Source organism: Eptesicus fuscus, chromosome 6, assembly GCF_027574615.1.
Source record: "Eptesicus fuscus isolate TK198812 chromosome 6, DD_ASM_mEF_20220401, whole genome shotgun sequence".
Taxonomy (NCBI): domain Eukaryota; kingdom Metazoa; phylum Chordata; class Mammalia; order Chiroptera; family Vespertilionidae; genus Eptesicus; species Eptesicus fuscus.
Window position 1 is genome coordinate 25,600,652 of NC_072478.1, and position 21,457 is coordinate 25,622,108.

At 48.4% G+C, this 21,457-nt stretch overlaps 1 protein-coding gene across 1 annotated transcript in view; it reads right to left on the bottom strand.

Annotated features, from left to right (window-relative positions):
- Positions 1-21,457, bottom strand: part of LOC103303160 (putative adhesion G protein-coupled receptor E4P) — a 62,457-nt gene extending 41,000 nt beyond the window's left edge. The window contains exons 1-3 of the mRNA XM_054718353.1: positions 21,353-21,457; positions 17,033-17,154; positions 16,682-16,734 (exon numbers count right to left, since the gene is read on the bottom strand). Coding sequence (XP_054574328.1) covers positions 16,682-16,734; positions 17,033-17,154; positions 21,353-21,457 — 280 coding nt within the window. The remainder of the gene's footprint in view (positions 1-16,681; positions 16,735-17,032; positions 17,155-21,352) is intronic.

A 21,457-nucleotide genomic window follows, 5' to 3' on the forward strand; every position in this document is an offset into this window, starting at 1 on the left:
AGGGTGAGGCTGGGAATGGAATGCAGCTACATGCAGCCCTGGAGGTCCGAAGACGTCAGCTATCGTTCCTGGTCATCAAGCGATAAGAGGATGTCTGGACTCCTGGTGGGGTCGGCCGGACCATGCTTAGTGGTTCTGCTTGCTTGCTGGGTACATTGTGCATTGTCCACAGCTGAGTCACCTCCTCAATCCCTTTTGCACCAGCCTAAGAAATGAAACTTAGAAAAACGTAACCCCCCATGTTCACATAAGTATATGTATTCTAGGATTTAAAATTAATATGATTATTTTTCAGATTAATTCAGGTGCTCTATCAGATTATAAATCCCCCCTCCCCATCATTTGTCCAGTAACAGGACTAGCTATAATTATAAGAAATATTAATCCTGCTCTGTTAACCGTGATTGTTCTGTTCTGATTAGAGAAAGCACATCCTAACCAGAGAGCTGTACACCCTGGGATATGGGAGCTAACGTCAAATGCAGTCTATTTGAAAGGGGGCAGCAATAGAATTTGGGGAGCCAGCTGGTATTGTGAGAAATATGAATCCTGCCGAAACCGGTTTGGCTCAGTGGATAGAGCGTCGGTCTGCGGGCTGAAGGATCCCAGGTTCGATTCCGGTCAAGGGCATGTACATTGGTTGCGGGCACATCCCCGGTGTGGGGGTGTGCAGGAGGCAGCTGGTCGATGTATCTCTCTCATCGATGTTTCTAGCTCTCTATCCCTCTCCCTTTCTCTCTGTGAAAAATCGATAAAATATATTAAAAAAAAAAAAGAAATATGAATCCTGCTCCGTGAACCACGACTGTTTCCTTCTGATTAAAGAAGGCCCATTCCACCCCGGCTGGAGCTGGCCCGGAGGAGCAGCCCTTCCTCCCCATTGGGAGCTGCCTGTTCCCCTGGAAAGATGAGCAACTTTGCTGCAGAAACAGGAATCGCCAGCCCTTTGAAGACCCCAGCCCTTTGCACACCCGCAGGCCTTGGCAGACCTCCAGCCTGCTCACCTGTAACTGCCCATCTGGCACTCCCACTGGCTACTTCCCCATGTGACCCCAGCCCTTGCATGTCACTCAGCCCTTTGAAGACCCCCAGTCCTTCTGCATAGCTGTACACGGCCCCTGTGCCTACTTTTCCTTTGTGCTTTTCCTGTATAAGCAACTGGCTCACGGCGGGGTGCAGAGCAGACTCCCGTGGCTGACCTGCGGCTCTCCCATGCTGCCGGCAGTTCTGGAAGAAACGCTCATCTGATTCAACCCTGTCTCTGCTTCATTGGCCGGATAGTGACCGGCAGAACGGACCCATTGTTTGACTGATTACATAATCTCCTTTTCCGAGAACTGCCTATAATCTTGGAAAGATTAAAGATTTAGTTGCTGAAACAATGGGTCCTGAAGCTCCCGCCCTTTGCCCAACCTTTTCGACCCTCCCTCCACCCCTCCCCAAGCCTGCATTGCCTGCAACCTGTAACCATTATACCTTCCCTACTTCCCCAAGCCTAAGTCCTACTTTCCCATGTAATCTTTGTCCTTCTACCCAATATAAGCAGTTTATGGGGAGGGGTAGAGCAGATTTTTTTTTTTTTTTTGATGACCTGCTGCTCTCTCATACTGCCGACCTTATTGGAATAAACACTCATATATGATTCAACCCTGACTCTGCAATTTAATTGGCTAAAGCAGTAACAGGCAGCCCGGGCCCATGGGTCGTCCAGTTTCAATATGCTTGCTTACATGTTCTTTCAAAAGTCCTAGCCTGTATTTGACTCATCTGATGGTATTTTTTTTTTTTAATTATTACTCCAAATGTAACCGGACAACCAAAGGGTCCTGGCTGCCTGTCACTACTTGAGCCAATTAAGCAGAGAGAGGGTTGCATCATATATGAGCGTTTATTCCCATGATGTTGGCAGGATGGGAGAGCAGTTGGTCACCCACAAAAATCTGCTCTGACCCCCTCACCAGTTGGCGGGTTATATACACGCGAGGGAGAAGATAGCTACGTGCAGCTGCGAGCTACAAATCTAACATGGACAGGGGAGGGGAGGGTCTGCAGTCCGGCCATCGTAATATTAACGTAAAACACCCATTGAAACCTGTAAAGAATTTCTGTGAGTTTATTTGAGCCAAACTGTCCACATATGCCGGGAAGCAGAACCTCAACGAATTGAGATAATGCTCCGGAGAATGGCGGGTTACATTTGTATTTATACATTGCCATCAAAGGAGGGACATAGGTGGGTTACATGAAATCCATTGGTGATAGACTAGAGAGGCGGGAGAAAGCAAAGCAAAGTGTGTGTTGGGGGGGAACCCCTGGGATTGGATAAAAAGTAAAATGATAGACACATACTTAGGTAATTGCAGGAACAATTAACATGATAATGAAGGAATCTGTCCTGGCGCCCACCACATTTGGTTGTGCCCCAGGGGGTCCAGAAAAAGTGAAGTTACAAGTTACCCAGACATATCATAGATGCAAAAAGACAGATAGGTTCAGTTAAGGTAAAGGTTGACCTTGTCAGTGAAGATACCGGCCTAGGATGTAACTACCCACCATCACTGCGTTTAGTTAAAGTTTAATTTCAGACCATCCTTTGTGGTTACTTTAGGTCTCTGAGTTTGCAAGACCGCCATGCCGGCCTCCCCTGGGCTTGTCGGGTCAGCATGGGGTCCCTTTCATCCACAAGAAGCTCCACGTCTGAAAACAAGGTGGTTAATCTTCTCTGACAAGTATGTCAAACTTTTGGCCCACAGCAAATACTCACTGATTACTCATTCATTTCAGCCCTTTGTATTCAGCATGTCTCTGTGAAATAAACCTACGTTTCTATGAAAATTGAAGCTTTTGGTTTTGTTTTGTTTTTTTGGGGGGAGGGTTCGTAAACTTAAACCTGGCTCATTTGGCCCGGGTTAGCCTTTGACTTGTTCTATGATGTTACACACAGCTCAGCCCGTTCCTGGGACCCAAGAATGGTCAGCATTCCCGAGGAAAACTCCCGGAGGGGGTCAAGGTCCGGGCACAGCAACCAAACCAAAGCGTGTCCTGTCCTTGGTCTGTTCTCAAAATGTATTTCTCTTTTGAGTCATGGGCCCCATCTGGGCTGTGGGGTGTCTTATCTCTCACAGGCCTGTTTCATCCTCCAGTTCCCAGGGTCTGTAAGAAAACTTCTTATCTGTAGTTAGTGAAGTGAATAATTATTAGACAACCGTGGCTCTGTTCTTGTGAATGCCCTTCCCCCTAACACCAAGACCCTAAAGCCCAGAGCCCAAGGCGGGGTAAGTGCAGGTCTTTGTAATACACTCACTAAACGAAGGTACGCTCAGGGCGGCCATCCCAGCAGCAGACTTGAAGTGTCTGTCCCCTTGTCCTACCACTGAGGGGTCCCGTCTCCCTGGGTAAGAGGGCTTTTTCCTCCAGCCCGGTGGGGGCAGGCCAGAAAGGTGTGGGAGTTACCCTAGGCGCCGGGCCCAGCCCCGAGGTTGTAACCACAAATTAACATTCCAATGCAGCGATTAGGAGGCTGGTGTCTTGAGAGAATGTCAGTGAAGCCCCGTTATTCTCTCCCATTCACAGCCTAAGGCAGGCGTCCTCAAACTCCGGCCCGCGGGCCACAGGCGGGTGTTTTTGCCCTTTTGTTTTTTTCACTTCAAAATAAGATATGTGCAGTGTGCATAGGAATTTGTTCATAGTTTTTTTTTTTAAACTATAGTCCGGCCCTCCAACGGTCTGAGGGACAGTGAACTGGCCCCCTGTTTAAAAAGTTTGAGGACCCCTGGTCTAAGGGAAGTTGATTTCGGGGAGGAGGGAATGCCTGGCGCCAGCCACGACAATCTGCGGATGTCGGCAACCCAAACCACCAAGTCCTGGGAGATAAGGCCTCCGGCAGAGAGAGAAAACCTTGGGAAGGGAAGCCACCCTCCCTCCGCCCCTCCTCCTTCCAGACCCCCTTCTCTGGGGGCGCGGCCTTGCCAGCCCCACAGCCCCTCCCCTGGTCTCTTTGTTCCGGTTTCACCTCTCCCCGACCCCGGGTGTAGGAGGACCAGAAGAGTGTCCCGTCTCCCCACTTGCTGGCAACTGGAGTCAAACTCCTTCCCTCCACCCCAGCCCGTGTCTCCCGAGCTCGGCGACAGGCAGAACCGGACTTGGCCACAGGTGATTTCTTTGCAGTTTCAGACTTGACGAGCCCTAGCCAGGAGCCAGTGGGAGCCCCGGGTAAGTGCCCCAGATTTCGGAGGGGAGTCCCCGGGCTGCCGGGTGATTGTACCCGGGGGCTGCCTCTTTCTTGGGCCAGTCGCCTCCGACGCCCAGCGGAGGGGAGGGAACGGGTTCCTGGGCACTGACGGGGAAAAGGCCCAGGTGGGCAGGACCAGAAACCCGCTGCCCCCGCCATCTGGGCTCATTCGAACCATCTGGGGTTCCGTGGGAACCCGTTGGCGCCACTTGGGCGGGTGGCAAGGCGTTGTGAGAACATCCAGCCCCCCTTTCCCTTCCCCTTGCCCGGGGATCTGTGAGGAGCACTCGCTCTGGTCTGGCTGTATGTGGACTTCTGGGTTCCGGATGCTTCTCTGGTTGTGAGAAGGCAAGTGGAGAGCAGATAAACCTCCTGGGCTTGCACCGCTGTAACTACGCCAACGCTGGCTTCTTGCATCAGCCAGCCGCCCAAACTGCAACGAGTGTGGAAAGTCCCCAACTTTACCCGGAAGCGTATATAGAAAAGACTAGAAACCCGCTCGGGGTGCTCAGCCTCCGGAGGGGACGCTGCCGCTGGGACAGTTGTATAGATTGTGGAGGGTTCTTGACCGGGTTCGTGTCTGTGCTTCTGGGCAGGTGCAGCCCTACCCTGTACAACTGCCTCCTTCCCGTTTCACTGGTTCTGGCCTTGGCTAGTGACCATGGGAACAACGCAGTCCGTCCCGAAAGACAGCCCCCTAGGCCGCATATTAGAGGGATGGCGTGTCCATGGACATAAGCCAATGACAAAGAAGAAAATGGTTTCCTATTGTAATAAGGTCTGGCCAACATATGTTTTGGGGTCCGAAGAGCGGTGGCCCCTGAATGGCTCTTTGAATTACTACACTATTTTGCAGTTAGAGTCCTTCTGTAAGAGGTCTGGGAAATGGGGTGAACTATCTTATATAGCGGCTTTTATGTATCTGCATAAGAAGGATGCAGCCAAGGAGGGCAACATGTTAATGGTTCCATGCGGAAGCTCTCTGAAACCTCCCCAGGCAGAGAGTGAGCCGAAGCCTCGCCTTGCAGACAGTGAGCCGAAGCCTCGCCTTGCAGACAGTGAGCCGAAGCCTCCCCAGGCAGACAGTGGGCCAAAGCCTCGCCTTGCAGACAGTGAGCCGAAGCCTCGCCTTGCAGACAGTGGGCCAAAGCCTCGCCTTGCAGACAGTGAGCCGAAGCCTCGCCTTGCAGACAGTGGGCCAAAGCCTCGCCTTGCAGACAGTGAGCCGAAGCCTCGCCTTGCAGACAGTGAGCCGAAGCCTCGCCTTGCAGACAGTAAGACGCAGAAGGGGGGAAAGAATGAGGAAACGCCTCCTTCGGCCTCCCAGAACCCAGGGACACAGACACCAAGGCAGGGAGGTGGTGGTTATCCACCGCGGCCGCCCCCACGGTCCCAGGTAGATCTTGGAAATCAGGGAACCCGGGCCGCCAAGGCTCTTCCTTCATGTGATGAGCAAACCGCCTCCCCTTCTAGGACCTCCCAGGGCACCCAATGCGGACCAGGGGCTCCGCAGACTGGGGTGGTGGTGCCGTATCAGCAGAGACAATTGCCAGTTGGAGGCACTGATCCAAAGGGCCAGCCGATGGGGTATTACTGGGCCCGTACCCCATTTTCAGTTTCAGATTTACTTAAGTGGAAAGCTGTTAATCCCTCTTACCGAGAGGACCCCCAGAAAACAACTGATTTCTTTACATTTATTTTCTCAACCCATGAACCTAACTGGGCCGATGTAGAGGCGCTCCTGAACATCCTGCTAACAAGTGATGAGAGAAAGCTAGTAAGAGAGAAGGCCATAGAGGAAGCCTGGCAGCTTTATATAGAGAACCCCATCGGAACCCCTCACCCAGCGGGGGCAGTGCCTCTCGTAGAGCCTCATTGGAATCCCAACAGCGGAGGCCTAGTGCACCTGGAACATTACAGGAGATGCATACTGGAAGGGTTAAGGAGAGGGGTGACGAAGAAAAACTGCCTCGACAGGGTACTGGCAATACAGCAAAAACTTGACGAGGACCCTGCTGACTTTCTAGAGAGACTTTACCAAGCCTACCGTAAATACACCAATATAGACCCCGAGGCAGCTGAAAATGTGTGGCGGGTCAGTCTGTCCTTCATCAACCAGAGTGCCCCATATATTAGGAGAAAGCTTGAAACGCTGAATGGAGCATTGGCGATGAACCCGCAGCAGCTGGTCAATATTGCCACGTCTTACAGCAGAAGGATGGAACCGCAGAAGCCGGTTATTATTCTCTTAAGGTCTGGAGGGGGATGGGAAGAAACGAGGCGGAGGAGGCCTCTAGGCCCAAACCAATGTGCTTATTGTAAGGAGGAAGGGCATTGGAAAAGAGAATGCCCTAAATTAGTTCTGAAAGCATTCAGGAATGCTCTTAGAAACAGAATGATTGGGTGGCATTCGGACTCCGATGAGGAATGACGGGACCCAGGATATCACCCGGCCCGTTGTTCTCTCCCCACAGGGGCCCTGGGTACAATTGACGGTAGGGAACCAACCCATAGACCTTTTTGTGGACACTGGAGTGATTTACAGGCAGTCCTCGGGTTACGTCAGACTCGACGGACGTTGTTACGTCGCCATCTCCCATTTATTAAAAAAAAAGTTCTGTCATTTCGACGTATGTATATATGTGCTTTATGTTTTTTATTATTTACTGTATTTACCACAAGTAAAGGTCAGGAATTGTTAACTTTAAGTCTTTTTTTACTGTTTCACTTCATTACTTCTGTGTATGTGCTCCATGTGAGTGATGTAGGTGGGTTTGAAAATGTCGCGATGTAGGAACAGATCGCCAACGTAACCCGAGGACCGTGGCAGTGTCGGGGGTTTCAGGAAAACCGTGGAAAGCAAGCTTTCCTTCCAGGGGTCCTCAAACTTTTTAAACAGGGGGCCAGTTCACTGTCCCTCAGACCGTTGGAGGGCCGGACTAGTTTAACAAAAAACTATGAACAAATTCCTATGCACACTGCACATATCTTATTTTGAAGTAAAAAAAAAAACAGCAAAAACACCCGCATGTGGCCCGAGGGCCGGAGTTTGAGGACGCCTGCTTAAGCCCTTAGAATGCTGGAGGGAGGCCCAAAGCGAACACACAGGTTCCCTGCTCCAGTGACTTTCTCTCCAAGAAGCAGCAGCTCCCCCTGCAGGTGCCCCCGGAACACACACTAAGGCTCCAGAGGTTCCTTGCTGAAACCAGAGGACCCCAAGAGGAATTTTCCCACCCGAAATCTCTGAGCAAGTAAGACCCTGTGGGCCCACGGGACTGGGGCCAGCAGGAAATCTTTCCCCAGTGTCTGTTCAGTTAAAGGAAGAGACCGGCCCGTCCCTTCGATAGCTCAGCTGGTAGAGCGGAGGACTGTAGTTGATTTCTAAAGGAAGAGACCGTTGTGCCTGGAGAAAACTACCCACTAAAAGAGGAAGCTCTAGAAGGGATACAACCATCCTGCGGGAATTTCTAAAAGCTGGATTAATTAGGCCTTGCAGATCACCATATAATACACCAATCTGCCCGTTAGGAAGCCAAATACCGTTTTGTCCAGGACCTCCAGGCTCTGAATGAAGTTACTCGGGACATTCATCCAGCTGTCCCCAACCCAAACCCCTTGTTGACAGCTGTGCCAGGGAACAGCAGTAGTTGGTTCTCTGTTTTGGATCTAAAGAATGCCTTCTTTTTTAAAAAAATAAATAAAATATTATTATTATTATTATTTTATTATTATTGATTTCAGAGAGAGGAAGGGAGAAGGGGAGAGAGATAGAAACATTGATGATAAGAGAGAAGCATTGATCAGCTGCTTCCTGCACACCCTCTACTGGGGATTGAACAGAAAACCCAGGTGTGCCCTGACCAGAATCACTCGTGACCTCCTGGTTTATGGGTTGATGCTCAACCACTGAGCCAAACCAGCCGGGCAGGATGCCTTTTGTATTCCAATTGATAAGCAGGCGCAATTACTGGTTGCCTTCGAATGGCAGAACCCAGGGAGTAAAACTACTACCCAGAATGGTTGGACTGTGTTGCCACAGGGATTTAAGAACGCTCCCATGGTTTTCAGAGAACTGCTAGCCAAAGACTTGAGAGGCCTATAATTGGACTCTATTGGCAACTCTTATGAGACTTGTTTGAAAAATACTATCAGTCCTGCCATTGTGGCTCAGTGGTTGAGCATCAATAATGAACCAGGAGATCACGGTTCAATTCCCGGTCAGGGCACATGCCCGGTTTGCAGGCTCAGTCCCCAGTAGGGATTGTGCAGGAGGTGGACAATCAGTGATTCTCTTTCTTCCTCTCTGAAATAAATAAAACTATATTTAAAAAATAAAAAATACTACCAAAGTCTTCAACCATCTTGCATCCTGTGCGTTTCAAGTTTCCCCTCACAAGACTCAGATTTGCGGACCAGAGGTGTCTTATTTAGGGTTCAACTTAAAACCATGGGAGAAGCCCTAGCTGGTTTGGCTCAGTGGATAGAGCATCGGCCTGCGGTCCTGGGTTCGATTCCGGTCAAGGGCACGTACCTCAGTTGCAGGATGCTCCCCTGCCTGGGCCTGGTTGGGGGTGCATGCAGGAGGCAATCAATCGATGTGTTTCTCTCACACCGATATTTCTCTCTGTCTTTCCCTCTCTCTTCTAATCTCGCTAAAAAAAAAAAAAAAAAATCAATGAAAAAAATATTCTCAGGTGAGGAGTAACAAAAATATTAAATAAATAAATATATAAATAAGTAAGTCTCTTTGGGGAATCTTTGTTAAAAAAATAAATAGGGAAGAGAAGTCTTATGGCAGACCGAAAAGAAGCCATTGCTGCCACTTAACCTCCTGAGAACCAGAGACAACTCTGGGAGTTGCTTGAAATGGCAGCATTCTGCCACATTTAGATTCCTAACTTGGGGCTAGTAGCTAAGCCACTCTATGATTCTTTGAAAGGGCTTGACATAGCCCTCCCCTGGAATTGGACACAGGATGGCAGAGGGCTTTTGAGACACCGAAGGGAAAAACTGACCTCAGCCCCTGCATTAGGATTGCCCGACCCTCAGCAGGCTTTCAAGTTTCTGTACATGAAGGGCAGGGCGTTGGACTCTGAGTGCTCATCCAGATGATGGGAAACTCGCCGAAGCCGAATGTGTATTTCTCTAAGGAATCAGGATGACCTCCCTGCCTCAGGGCGGCAGCAGCAACCTGAAATGTCCTTCAGGGAGCAGAAGGGTTTACCCTGGGACAGCCCATCATGTTCGTGCCCCACCAGGTGCTAACTGGGCAGGAGCAGAAAGGGGGCTACTGGTTAACAGCTGGATGAATGGGCACATACCAGGCCATCCTGTTATGTTAGAGAACCCAAATGTCACCTCGCAGACACCGAATGTTACTCTGTAGGACCCAGCCACTCCCAACTATGAAGGGAGGCTGGGACCTCCATATAATTGTTTAGAAATTATTGACCAGGTCTACTCCAGATGACCAGACCTGTCAGATCAGCTGCTGATAGACTGCGAATGGGACTTACACGCTGACAGAAGCAGCTTCATGGAAAACAGACAAAGAAAAGCCGGGTATGTGGTGGTGACCTATGACAAGGTAATGGAGGCACATGCCTTACCCACAGGCAGCTCAGCTAAGTGCCCTCACCAGGGCACTGGAACTGTCTCAGGACAGACGGCTCAGTATATATACTGACTCTACACATGCCTTCCTGCTAGAACATGCTCATGGGGCAATATGGAAAGAAAGAGGACTTCTAACTTTGGGGAACAGACATTAAACACCCAAAAGAGGCTCTAACCTTACTTGAGGCGGTAAATTTGCCTACTCAAAGTTGCCATTATGCATTGCCCAGGGCATCAGAAGGACAATTCCCAGATAACTAGAGGGAATCAAGAAACTGATAAAGCAGCCCAGGAGACTCCCTTGATTGGGGCTCTAATACCCCACTTAAACTTGACAGAATTCACACCTCATTACACAGGGCCAGACAAAGAACAGGCTATGAGTCGTGGGTTTGCTAACACTGACACTAGCTGTTTATGGAGAAGGATGCTTATGGCATGATCCTGCTCCCCAAAGCTCTGGTATACCCAGTCCTGAAACATCTGCATGAAGGAATGCACCATGGATGGGATACACTGGCTGATTTAATCGGCCTTCCTTAAAGGGACCGAGTTTGCAGAAGACTATTCAAAGAACAACTCAGGGTTGCTAATTAGATGCTAGAAATAACCCTAAGAGAGAACGCAACCCAGCCGAGAAGGGGGGACAATACAAAGGAAGATGCCCCATTCGAAGCTTGTCAGATTGACTTTACCAATTTGCCTAAAAACCACCGGGAATTGCAAATACTTGCTGGTTATTGTAGACACCTTTTCCGGATGGGTTGAGGCATACCTGACTAGAACTGAAAAGGTGACTGAGGTAGTGAAAACTCAAGGAATTAATGAATCCCCAGATTCGAACTCCCTAACAGTATTCAGCACAGGCCATCATTTGTCTCTGAAGTCACCTAGAAAGTAAGTCAAGCACTGCGGATCCCATGGAGAGCACAGGTGTCCTGAAGACCTGTCTCCTGGAGCTGGCAAACAGCCATGAACCACACCTTGAAGAAAACTTTGGCAAATCTGTGTCAGAGGCACATTGCAGTGAGACCAGGTGTCTCCTATTGCCGTACCCCGGACCAGCGTAGCCCCTAGAAGTGGGCTCAAATTGAACCCTTTTGAAATTATATATGGGAAACCCAAGCTCCTGTCCTAGGGACTCTCCCCACTGGGTTAGAACAGGAAACAAAAGTTAAACATGCTGTGTTCAACATCTAGGGCAAGTTTTGCTAACCTTGTATAAGTTTGTTCTTTCCAGCTCTTCTTTTCCCACAGAGGAAACTGCCCGCCCCCCCTCTCCCCCCGCCCCCCCCCTTTCCAGTCGGGGACAGACTGAAGACTTGGAGGACCCAAGGACCAGAACAACAACCAGTGGACGGCTCTAGCTCGCAGGAGTGAGAGGGGGAGCTGACATGCCTTTTCCAGTGACAGAACTCTACTAAAGCTAGGTAACAATGTCACCCTTCCTATTTCTTACATTACATGCTCTCCGGCTCTGCGGGCATCTGCTTGGACAGATAATGCCTTTGTATGCTTCTCCCAAGTTATGGCTTCCTTGGCTTATCTGTCACCCTGTTGGATTTGTCATCCTAAGCCTACTGCTGGCTTAGACCATAGTGACCCGTTAAGTTTTTCCTGTTGAGGTGTCTCCTCCATCCCACCCTGCACTGTTAAGGCTGCAAAGCCTGGGAGCTCCTACTATACCCATCAGCTTAGCTTCCAAGTGCAAATAGCAAAAGCCACTCTCCTTCACAACCCCCTCCTGTGTTAGCATGCCTGTAAACATTACTGAAAATTGGAAACGGTAGCCGTGGCTTTGAAATCGTAGCCTCCATGTTTCCTAAGGAAAGGAATTCATTACTCTTTTGCAGTACTACAAATACTTGGTTTCCTGGAGATCCCAGGATTTGAACCCCCACATCTCCCTTGATTTATTTTCATTTTTGTTAATCTTCCCCAGGGATATTTTTGCCATTGATTTTTTAGAGACAGTGGAAGGGAGAGCGAGAGGAAAAGGGAAGAAAGGGAGACAGAGAAACATCGATGTGAGAGAGACACATTAATTGGTTGCCTCCTGCACCCAGATACACGCCCTTGACCAGGAATCCAACCCGAAACCCTTCGGTGCCCAGGCCAACGCTAACCACTGAGCAACACCAATCAGGCCCACGTCTCCTTTAAAATATTGGGGCAATTTTAAAGAAAACCTTACCGGAGACTGTCCAGACTGGCTAGTAAAGAGTGCCTTTGCTACAGCAGCATCTAACTCTTTAATGCAGTGTGCCTCTGAAGGATATATCTTCATTTGCAGCTACAAAAAACAACCCTGGGGCCTATCCCTGCCTATGGACCAAAACAGACTCTGGCCAGCGTTTTCTTAGAACTCTAGTTACACACCTGACTGTCCACCCACAGGATGAGACATGGGTCTTTTTTTTTTTGCGGTTTCCAGATGAGGACTGAAGAATAGATAGCTCAGACTTCTTGCCCTTCAAAGGCACATTACATAAAGCCTCCTGAAGGGTTCCCAGCGGGACGGAGTGGCGGTTACCCCAGCAGTAACCCCTCATTAACATGCTCTTGGTTCCCTCCTCTCCCTTCCCTCTCTGACATCCCCACTCACACCCTCTGCCTCCTGGGATCGGCTTACGCCCAGTCATTGTCTCAGTTTTGCTTTGGGGTTGAGCAAGGGAATGATAAACGGGAAATTGGGCCCCCTCCCATGCTCCAGCTCTGCCTCCCGTCCTGTGGGAAGACTATGAACTGTAAGACCTTGGGAGCCTGGCCAGCATCTCAAAGAAAACAGCTAGCAGTTTTGAGCTCCTGCAGCTTGCGGGTGTGTGTGTGGGGGGGGGGGGGGAGGGGCTGGGGGGAGCACATCCCCCACCCCCTGCAGGTCCTGTTTTTCCGTAAAACCTTGTGTTGGGAAAGTCTGAGTGGTGTGAAACAATAGCACTGGCCACGGCATCCTATATAATAAATAGGTAATATGCAAATTGACCATGCCCTTGCACAAGATGGCCACCCCCATGTGGTCACAAGATGGCCAGCCGGGGAGGGTAGTTGGGGGCAACCAGGGCTGCAGGAGAGGGAGGGCAGTTGCGGGGGACCAGGCTGGCAGGGGAGGGCAGCTGGGGGCAACCGGGCTAGCAGGGGCGTAGTTAGGGGCAATCAGGCAGGCAGGCAGGTGAGCGGCTGGGAGCCAGCAGTCCAGATTGGAGAGGATGCAGGCTGGGCTGAGGGACACCCCCCCCACCACACACACACCTAAATGCACAAATTTCATGCACTGGGCCTCTAGTAAGCCATAATAAGCCCGTATCTTTCACAGCCAGTCCTCTGGTTATTTTTTGGGGGAATCCAAGGACCAAAGGCTGAGGTTTTCTCACCCTCAGCACTTTGCATAACAACTGGCATAGTGGGAAGGTTGGATTCCAGAGAAATTCCTGTAGAGCTAAAGGCTGGTGAAGGGGATGGATGGGAGGCAGTGTGAAATGTAGTGTGGGGAACCCCACTTTGGAAAAGGAGCTCCCTGTGGCATGAGGGGACCACCACGTGAACTTTTTTGGGAGATCCAGAAAACGCCAGCAGGACCGCTTTCAGTCCTGGTAACAGTGGCGTGAAAGTGCCACTGGCAAAATAAAGGGAAATTTTTTAAATGAGTCTTTTGAACACCTTGAGTCTTCCTTTAGGAGACTCAGAGGCTGCTGTGGTCCTGGGACTTGGGGGGTCAGGGCTGCTCCCCAGCCCTGTGCCGGAGCAGTATGCGGGAGGGGAGCGTGGGGGGAAGAATATGGCACACCTTTACATTCAAATTGTTATCTTGGAATGTGACATCTTACAGAAAAGCCGAGTTCTTTGTCAATTGCATTTTAATCAGATCTATAACCATGTCATTTTAAGTTTGTCATTCACAATCACTGTTTTGCTCTGATGCATTTGCAAAGAGATTTCATTGTAAAGACCCATGGAAAGGACTGTGACTTATTCTAAAATGGAGTTTTCTGAGAATAATTTGCAGGTCAGGATTATGGAAAAACTGACATGTTCTGGATAAAGAAGAACTGATCAGATAGGCCTGAATGAACTGAGGATAATTCTTGTTTTATGACTTTGTTAAAAATATTGCTGGTTTTTTAAAAAGTGTTTTGTTTTCCAGATATAAGCACCCTTGTTTTTTCCTTAGAGCAGTTTGGTAAATTGTACCTTTGTCAGCAATACAAGGCATTTGCATGTTTTCCCTACCAGATCCCTCTAGAATTCTGAAACTCTTAATAAGTGAGTATTACTTAATTGTTATGGCAGTATGGTTGTTTGCGCGCATTCAACGAACACCTGTGCGCTTTATCACAGGACACAGTTGAAAGCTGGTTTTATTGACCCAAGATTTTGACTGGCTTGTCATGTTTGAGGGAGACATGCGTTAGACTCTGAATGTCACCAGAAAACTTGAAGGAATTTAAGAATCACTTTGATTCCAAACCTGAAAACTCACAGACAAGAGTATGTGATTGCCAAAAGAAAAAGGATGGGGGGAGGTAAAAGGGGTACAGGGGAAATGAATGGTAATAGAAGGACACTTGACTTGGGGTGGTGAACACACACTACCGTGTTCAGAGGATGTGTTGTAGAACAGTGCACCTGGAGCCTTTGTATGTGCTTATAAGGAGAGGACGACAGCGGGACTGGCAGGAGAAGCACCAGCGGGCTTTTGAGGAGGCAAAAGAGCAGGTAAACAGGTACAGGCGCTTGGTATCTACGATCCAGCCCTACCTGGCGAATTGGATGAACATGTAACCCAGGAGGGGGTGTCATGGGGTCTCTGGCAGCGACAGGGGAGACTCCGCCTCCCAAAAGGATTTTGGTCCCAGGTGTGGAAAGGGGCTGAAGAAAGATGCAGCCTAATACAGCAACAGCTCTATGCCACCTACCACCCCCTGCCGGCAACAGCCTATACCTGGAAGCTTTGCTGTAACGGTGCCGACCACCTATCCCATCATGGGGTGGCTGCACGACGTCTCACACCCTGAAATCGGGCGCAGCACAGACTCGGGCGATAATGAGATGGAGTGTTTTCCTGCAGCAGAGACCTGTCCATTCAGTGTCCCCACTTAGCCAGGAATGGCAGACGCGTTGGGCCAGTCACCTCTGTGTCAGAAGGAGATGCTGAAAAGGCACTCAAGGGAGAGCCTATTGGCCCTTCGCCAGGGAGAGCAGGTGCGGTTCCAGTGCCACCTGAAGCCTGGTGTACTGGTGCCCCATGCAAAGGACAGCCCCCTAAGGGGCATGCTCAGGACTGGACTATCAGCCACAGACTCCTGTGGGGGCAAACCATGTGGGCTGACGTATGTGCAGACTAAGGAGGTGACCCTGTATCATGTCACAGGACATCAGTCATTCTATGTCCAGGGAATGATGAAGCGAATGCACTTGCTCCCGTCCGACGGCTAGAAGAGGCCCCAGCAGAAGACCTGGCTACACAGGAAAAGGGCACATACCAGTCAAAACCCTGTGAGCAGCAGCTAAAGCCTGGGGGCTCCCATTGGAAACGACGGACATTACAGCTTGTCAAGGCTGTTCTGTGTGTGCGGAGCAGCATCCGTGCCCCTTGCTGGCAATGACCGGACATTACATTGCAAGACGGAGCTGAGAGCCACAACATTGAATGGCGACTGCACCGCCCTTGCAATCCAGCAGGAGCTGGGCTGATAGAACGCTATAACGAACTCTTGAAAACGCCCTGAAAACCGAGGGAGGGTCGTTACGAGGACGGACCCCAGGACTCTGACTTGCTGCTAACCATGAATGAAAAGCCCCGACCAGATCAACCCGCAGCGTTCCGGATGCAGCCGCAGAGGTGGGTGGCCCACCGAGAGTGCAGATGCGAACAACAGAGGATGCTAAGACAAGATTTTATTGGGGAGCGGAGAAGAGCCTGTTGCTGCCAGCACCCCCAGGACATAACCCTGGAGCTAGTGTATTAGCCTGGCCCTGGGACACTCAAACTGGCACCCGCTGGTGCGCTCTCCTAGCCCCATGGGGAGGGTCTTGCCCATAACTGGCAAGTGGCCGACTACTATCCCAGCTGGCAGAGGTGTAGTCCTCTCACAGCTAGCATTCCAGGCCAGGGAGACATCTGAGCGAGCCACTGTTCTTACACGGGATAGAGCGATGGCCTGTGTACTACCCACTGGTACTGATTTGCTTCTGTTGGTGTCTACTAAACATCTGCCTTACTCTTCTGAGTTCAGTGCAGGCTAACAGCTTTGCAAGGTGGGCCGATGAGGGGGCTCCCCGGTCCAATGTTTCAGGCTGTTGGGTGCCCCTCTCTGCTACTGCTGGGCTGCCTTGGAAACAAATCCAGTCAACCGGACAGAACGGTCCTGTCTCAACATGATTTGGAAAGTTGTCTTAGGACTGGGGATCTGCTTTATCCACTCTGATACTAGTATGTATAAGTCCGTTATTCCTTGACTGTGTGTTACATGGTTGCTGTAAAACATGAACGCAGCGTCTCCCCCTCCCTCCCCAGGATATGTGCGGAAGATAGAACGGGCAGATTGTACGGGAGTGGAGAGGGAAGGTACCCATGTTGGGTTGGGATGTATGGTAAAGGGGAACATGGGCCCCTTCCCAGGCTCCGGCTCCCCCTGCCACTCCAGGGGAAGACGATGAAGACCATCAGTAAGAACTGTGAGACCTTGGGAGCCTGGCCAGCTCCTCAGTCAAGAAAACAGCTAGCAGTTTTGACCTCACACAGCTTGCTCAAAAACGCATGCCCCTCCCTCGGCGTGCCTGTTTGCCTCTGTTTTCTGTGCTGGGGAAGTCCGGCTGGTGGTGGAACAATAGCACCTGCCGGCCGCCCCCGGTGCAGCCCGTCCACGGGCCGGTTGGACTTGGTGGTTCTACTTCACGGTGGCAGCGGTGTGATGGTACCCTTCAGGTCAGCCCCACTGTTGTGCACGTAAGCCCTAATAAACCCATTTCTTTCATAGCGACTCCTCTGGGTTACTTCTTTGGGGAGCCAGGAACCAGGCACTGAGGTTTTCTGGGCCTGAGCTCTTTGCATAACACCAGCTAAGACTCGAATAGGACAGGCGCACAGTCGTTTCTGGAGAAAGTGCCAAACGTGGGGAAGCAACCGAAGCTAAGATGGGCACGGGGTCCTGGGGAGGAGAGGGAGGGGGTCTTTGTCCCACTCACCTGAGAGCAGGGGCAGGCACCTGCCCCTCATAGCGCTGAGACACCAGGGACGACAGTCTGCGACGCTCCAGCAGGGCGTGGCGAGGGTTCCTGGAATGAAGAAGCCCCATGGAGATCAGTTTCTGATGGTCACAGCGTTTAGGAGCCAGGGGGCTGATGTTTGCCAAAACCCTTTAAGTTCTGCCCATCTTTTTTTTTTTTTTTAACAGAACAGGATTATATTTAATACACAAGTTTGATACAATCAAAAAGTAAAACACCAGAGTAAAATACTAACAAAAAACATGGTATTTCATTTGCAATGCATGAGAAATAGTTAACATCTTTAGTCATAAACAAGCTCTTACAAACCAGAAACAGACACTAACAATGCAAGGAAACCAGGGGAGAAAAATGAAAAAAATACAAGTGATGATTAAGCATTGAGCGTATATGATTTTGCTGAGCAGCGATGAATAATTTCTCTGCAGTATCAGTGAGCAGAATAAAGACACCTAATATTGTACAGTTTTGAACAGTGTTGTGCAGTTTGAATTCTCATAAACACCAGGAGGCAGATTAATGAGAAGGATCTATAATGAGGGGGAAAGCTACGTTTTGAATCTGTATATAAATTGAGTGTGTTTAGCCAGAGCAATTCCAATGCATTGGAATTAGTTCAACAAGTTAGTTGAATAAATTCAAAAGGAATGATACAAAGGCATGTTTAATGCAGAAAAAATGTGTGGCCAGTGTAAGCGCCTAAAACTACTTGCCTATCCATGTCTGAGCACCACCAACTTGTTGCGCACTAACTCTGTTAGTCATAGATGATAGCGCAGAGGGTACAGTCTGTCGTACTGTGATCTGTAAATATGGGGCCTGGTGGGTACCAGAAATATTGAGGGGACACTTTTCAGGATACCTGAAACTAATACAAAATAATATTGAATTGTAACCTAATTGAAAAATAAAAAGACATGATATGGCATGGGGGGAGGGTAAAGTTAAAAGGAAAACAAAGGTACATAATAACTACATACTTAACTAATTTTTATGTCGCCTAAAATCTAAAAAAAAAAAAAGACTATTTTTAATGAATACATTTTATATCTATGATAAAAAGCAAAATAAAAGTATACGGGAGCCCTGGAGGAGGCCTCGCAATGGCATGCCCAGGGCTTCGGTATTCAGGTCTCCAGCTTCCCACCTCCTGGACTCACTCCCACAGCAACAAGGACAGCAGTCAACATGCTGCTTACAGTTCCCCCATGCCACCCGCGAGATCACCTTGGACATGAGCTTTCTCACTCCTGTTAGATTGTCTGCCCATCTTTCCACTCAGCAATTCCACACGTAGGAAATCACCCCAAGGGCAGGCTCCTGCAGGGCTGATCAGGGCAGAGGAGCTTACAGGAAACACGCTCACAGCCCAGAGGTCAGGAACACAAGCCGCCCCTGCTGGGGTACCCTGCTGGAATTTAAAATCCTATTGGAATCCGCACCATCCAGCCTGGGAAGCTGCACAGTACCCACTATCCAGTAAAAAACACGGCACATACATTAAAAGGGACAAAAACATAACAAACTGCAGTGTCTTACTGGACCCCAAAAGCAACAAATGATTTTTTAAAAAAGGCTGGAGATGTAATGGCATTAAAGAATGATTGTGCATTTTCCATAGGTATAAATTCCCTCTCAGTTTCCTCACCTGTCAACTCAGGTGACTGCTCCAAAGGAAGCTATAGGTATGATAACGGGGCTGTGTTTAAAGACGGATCTTTTGGAGATATGCACTAAAAACTTCGCAGGTGAAATAATGTGACACATAGAATTTATGTCAAGATATCTGGGGAGGTTTGGGGAGCAAGTGGGAACAAAGATGAGATGAAATTGGGCATTTTTTTACAGCTGGGGAAGGGTCTGTGGTTTTCATGATGTTATTGTCACTAAATTAGTATATGTTCGACAAGTTCCCTAATAAAAGGGAGAGAAGAGATTGTCTTAAAGGTGTGCTGTTAAGTAGGTAGATAACCAAAGGGCAGACATATGTATGCTAACATTTGTATAATAGGGGCGACAATAAAGAAGATGCTAACATTATACGCAATTAGAAACGTGTACATATAGTTCTAATGTATTTACATAACAGGGAAACCATCTCTATTTTACACAAATGTTACCTATTCTCCACAATTTACTTGTGTGTGCTTTGGGCATACACAGAGTCATACAGGCCGGCCTTTGCACAAACATAAGCGCCTCAAATGCACATATATGTATAATGAGTTCGTATTTGCCTAAAACGTTCCTGTTGCCTTTGAAAACTGAGAGGCTGGGAAACAGCATTCTCCAGAAGCAAGGAGAATTTCCCATTCTGCCCTTTCAAAATTTTGATTTTGAACCAAGTGAAGGTATTTTAAATAAGGAAGTCACTCCCCCCCCCCCATAATCTTGCATTTGTTAAAACTGAAGACTTGTGCATAAACTTTTGTTTATGCCTAATTATCTAAATTGTAATAGTTGCATTCTGTCCATCCTAGTTACGTTATTCTAGAGGAGAGAATAATGGAAGTACTAGACATCTCTATGAATGAGCCTTTCAAAGAAGACTTTAAAACACAATGTAGCAGAGTTTGCCATGAGAATATCATTTTTATATGTGAAAGGCACTGTTATCAAGTCATGTTGATGGGCAGCTGAGGTTTAGGATAAAAGTCCCAGTGCACATTAGCAAAGGTAAGTGCTCTGTAAATCGGTTAAGGCACCCAAAAGTGATGCTAAAGGCACCGATGGGAAAAATATAGCAAAGGAGTTTAATTGGTTTCATAAAATGTCAGCGGAAAGAAAGGCAGCATTTAAATATGTGTAATGAAAATAATTCAATATAAATAAAATAATGTAGGAGGCTATTAAAATAACATGGAAAACCACCGTGGCGTAGCATTACGATAACAGCAGGAACTGGAGCAAAATATAGAATATCACATGTAAAGGAATTATAAATGTCAATAGAGAATGGCATTGTGAGTGATTTTAAATCTCCTCTGTTTAACTTCTGTAATTCCAAATTTTATACATTAGCAATAAGAAATTAATAATCGTGAAATATTTTAACAGGAGAGGAAACACAGTGGCTTAAAATACAGCTTCTTTGTCAGCTCCATCCCTTCTCTATTCCTGTTTTGACACAACCGTTCTGCTATATCATTGAGTTTAGAGTCCTTTAGGGCCTCCCTGTGAATCAATTCTCTCCTACCGGGTGCTGGCAATGCCCAAGACAATCTGAGTTTATTTATTTTTTATCCACACCCGAGTATATATTTTTTATTGATTTTTAAAGACAGAAGAAGGGAGAGGAAGAGGGTGAGAAAGAGACAGAGAGACATCATGTGAGAGAGAAACATCAGTCCATTGCCTCCCTTACTCGCCCTAACCAGGAATCAAACCGGAAACCTATATGTATCCTGACCAGGAATCAAACCCACACCTTTTGGTGTTAAGGAATGATACTCCAACAGAGCCACCCAGCCAGGGCGATAGCCTGAGTTAGAATTGCACATCTGTAGTGACTGGTTCAGTGACTCTGAGGTGGTGACTTTGTCTCTGAGCCTCAGTTTTCTCATCTGCAAAATGGAGCTAAGAAAAACGTACTTCATAGTATCATTATCCTGATTCAGTGAGATGACCTTTCATAGCATGTGGCACCTGCCTGTCACGTGATAAATGTGATGAGGACAGGATATGATGATGACAGTGGTGGCGATGGTGGTCATAGAGATAATGGTAACAGTGATGAAGGCGATGATGGTGGTGATGGTGGAAATGGTGGCTGTGGACAACAAAGGGGCTCTATAACAAATCTAACCAAATGTAAGTTCATAGGGTAATCGGTTGTAAATTCCTAAGTGGGCAGGTCACATTGGGTAGTCACACCCCAGGCATGTAAAAGGTTTATCTTTGTCATAAGCAAGCCCTTGTCCCTTGTTTTTGTGCATCTAGGTTAGCACACCTTTGAAGTGCCTCTTTTTCAGTCCCCTGGGAAGTGTAACCACCCTCAAGGGAGCACATAATCTTGTTAACTACCCCGTAATCCAAGAGATGTCCCTGCCTTGCTTTCTCCCATGTTCCTGTAATCATCCTTACATTCCCTCCTTAAGTCCAAATATATAAAAGAAACTGCACACTATCCCTCTGGAAAGGTTTTTCTCAGTCTTTGGAGATGTTGCTTCCAGGCATGCCTTCTGTTTGGCCCATATAAACTCATAAAAATTCTCCACAGGTTTAGACGCTCTTATGTTGCCATGGTGATGATGGTACTGGTGAATGAAAATGGCGTACATGGTCGTAGTGACAGTGGAGGGAGTTGGTAATGACAGTAATGGTGGTGATGAGGGTGGGTGTGATAGTGATGGTGATGTTGGTGACAGTGACACTGGTGGTCAT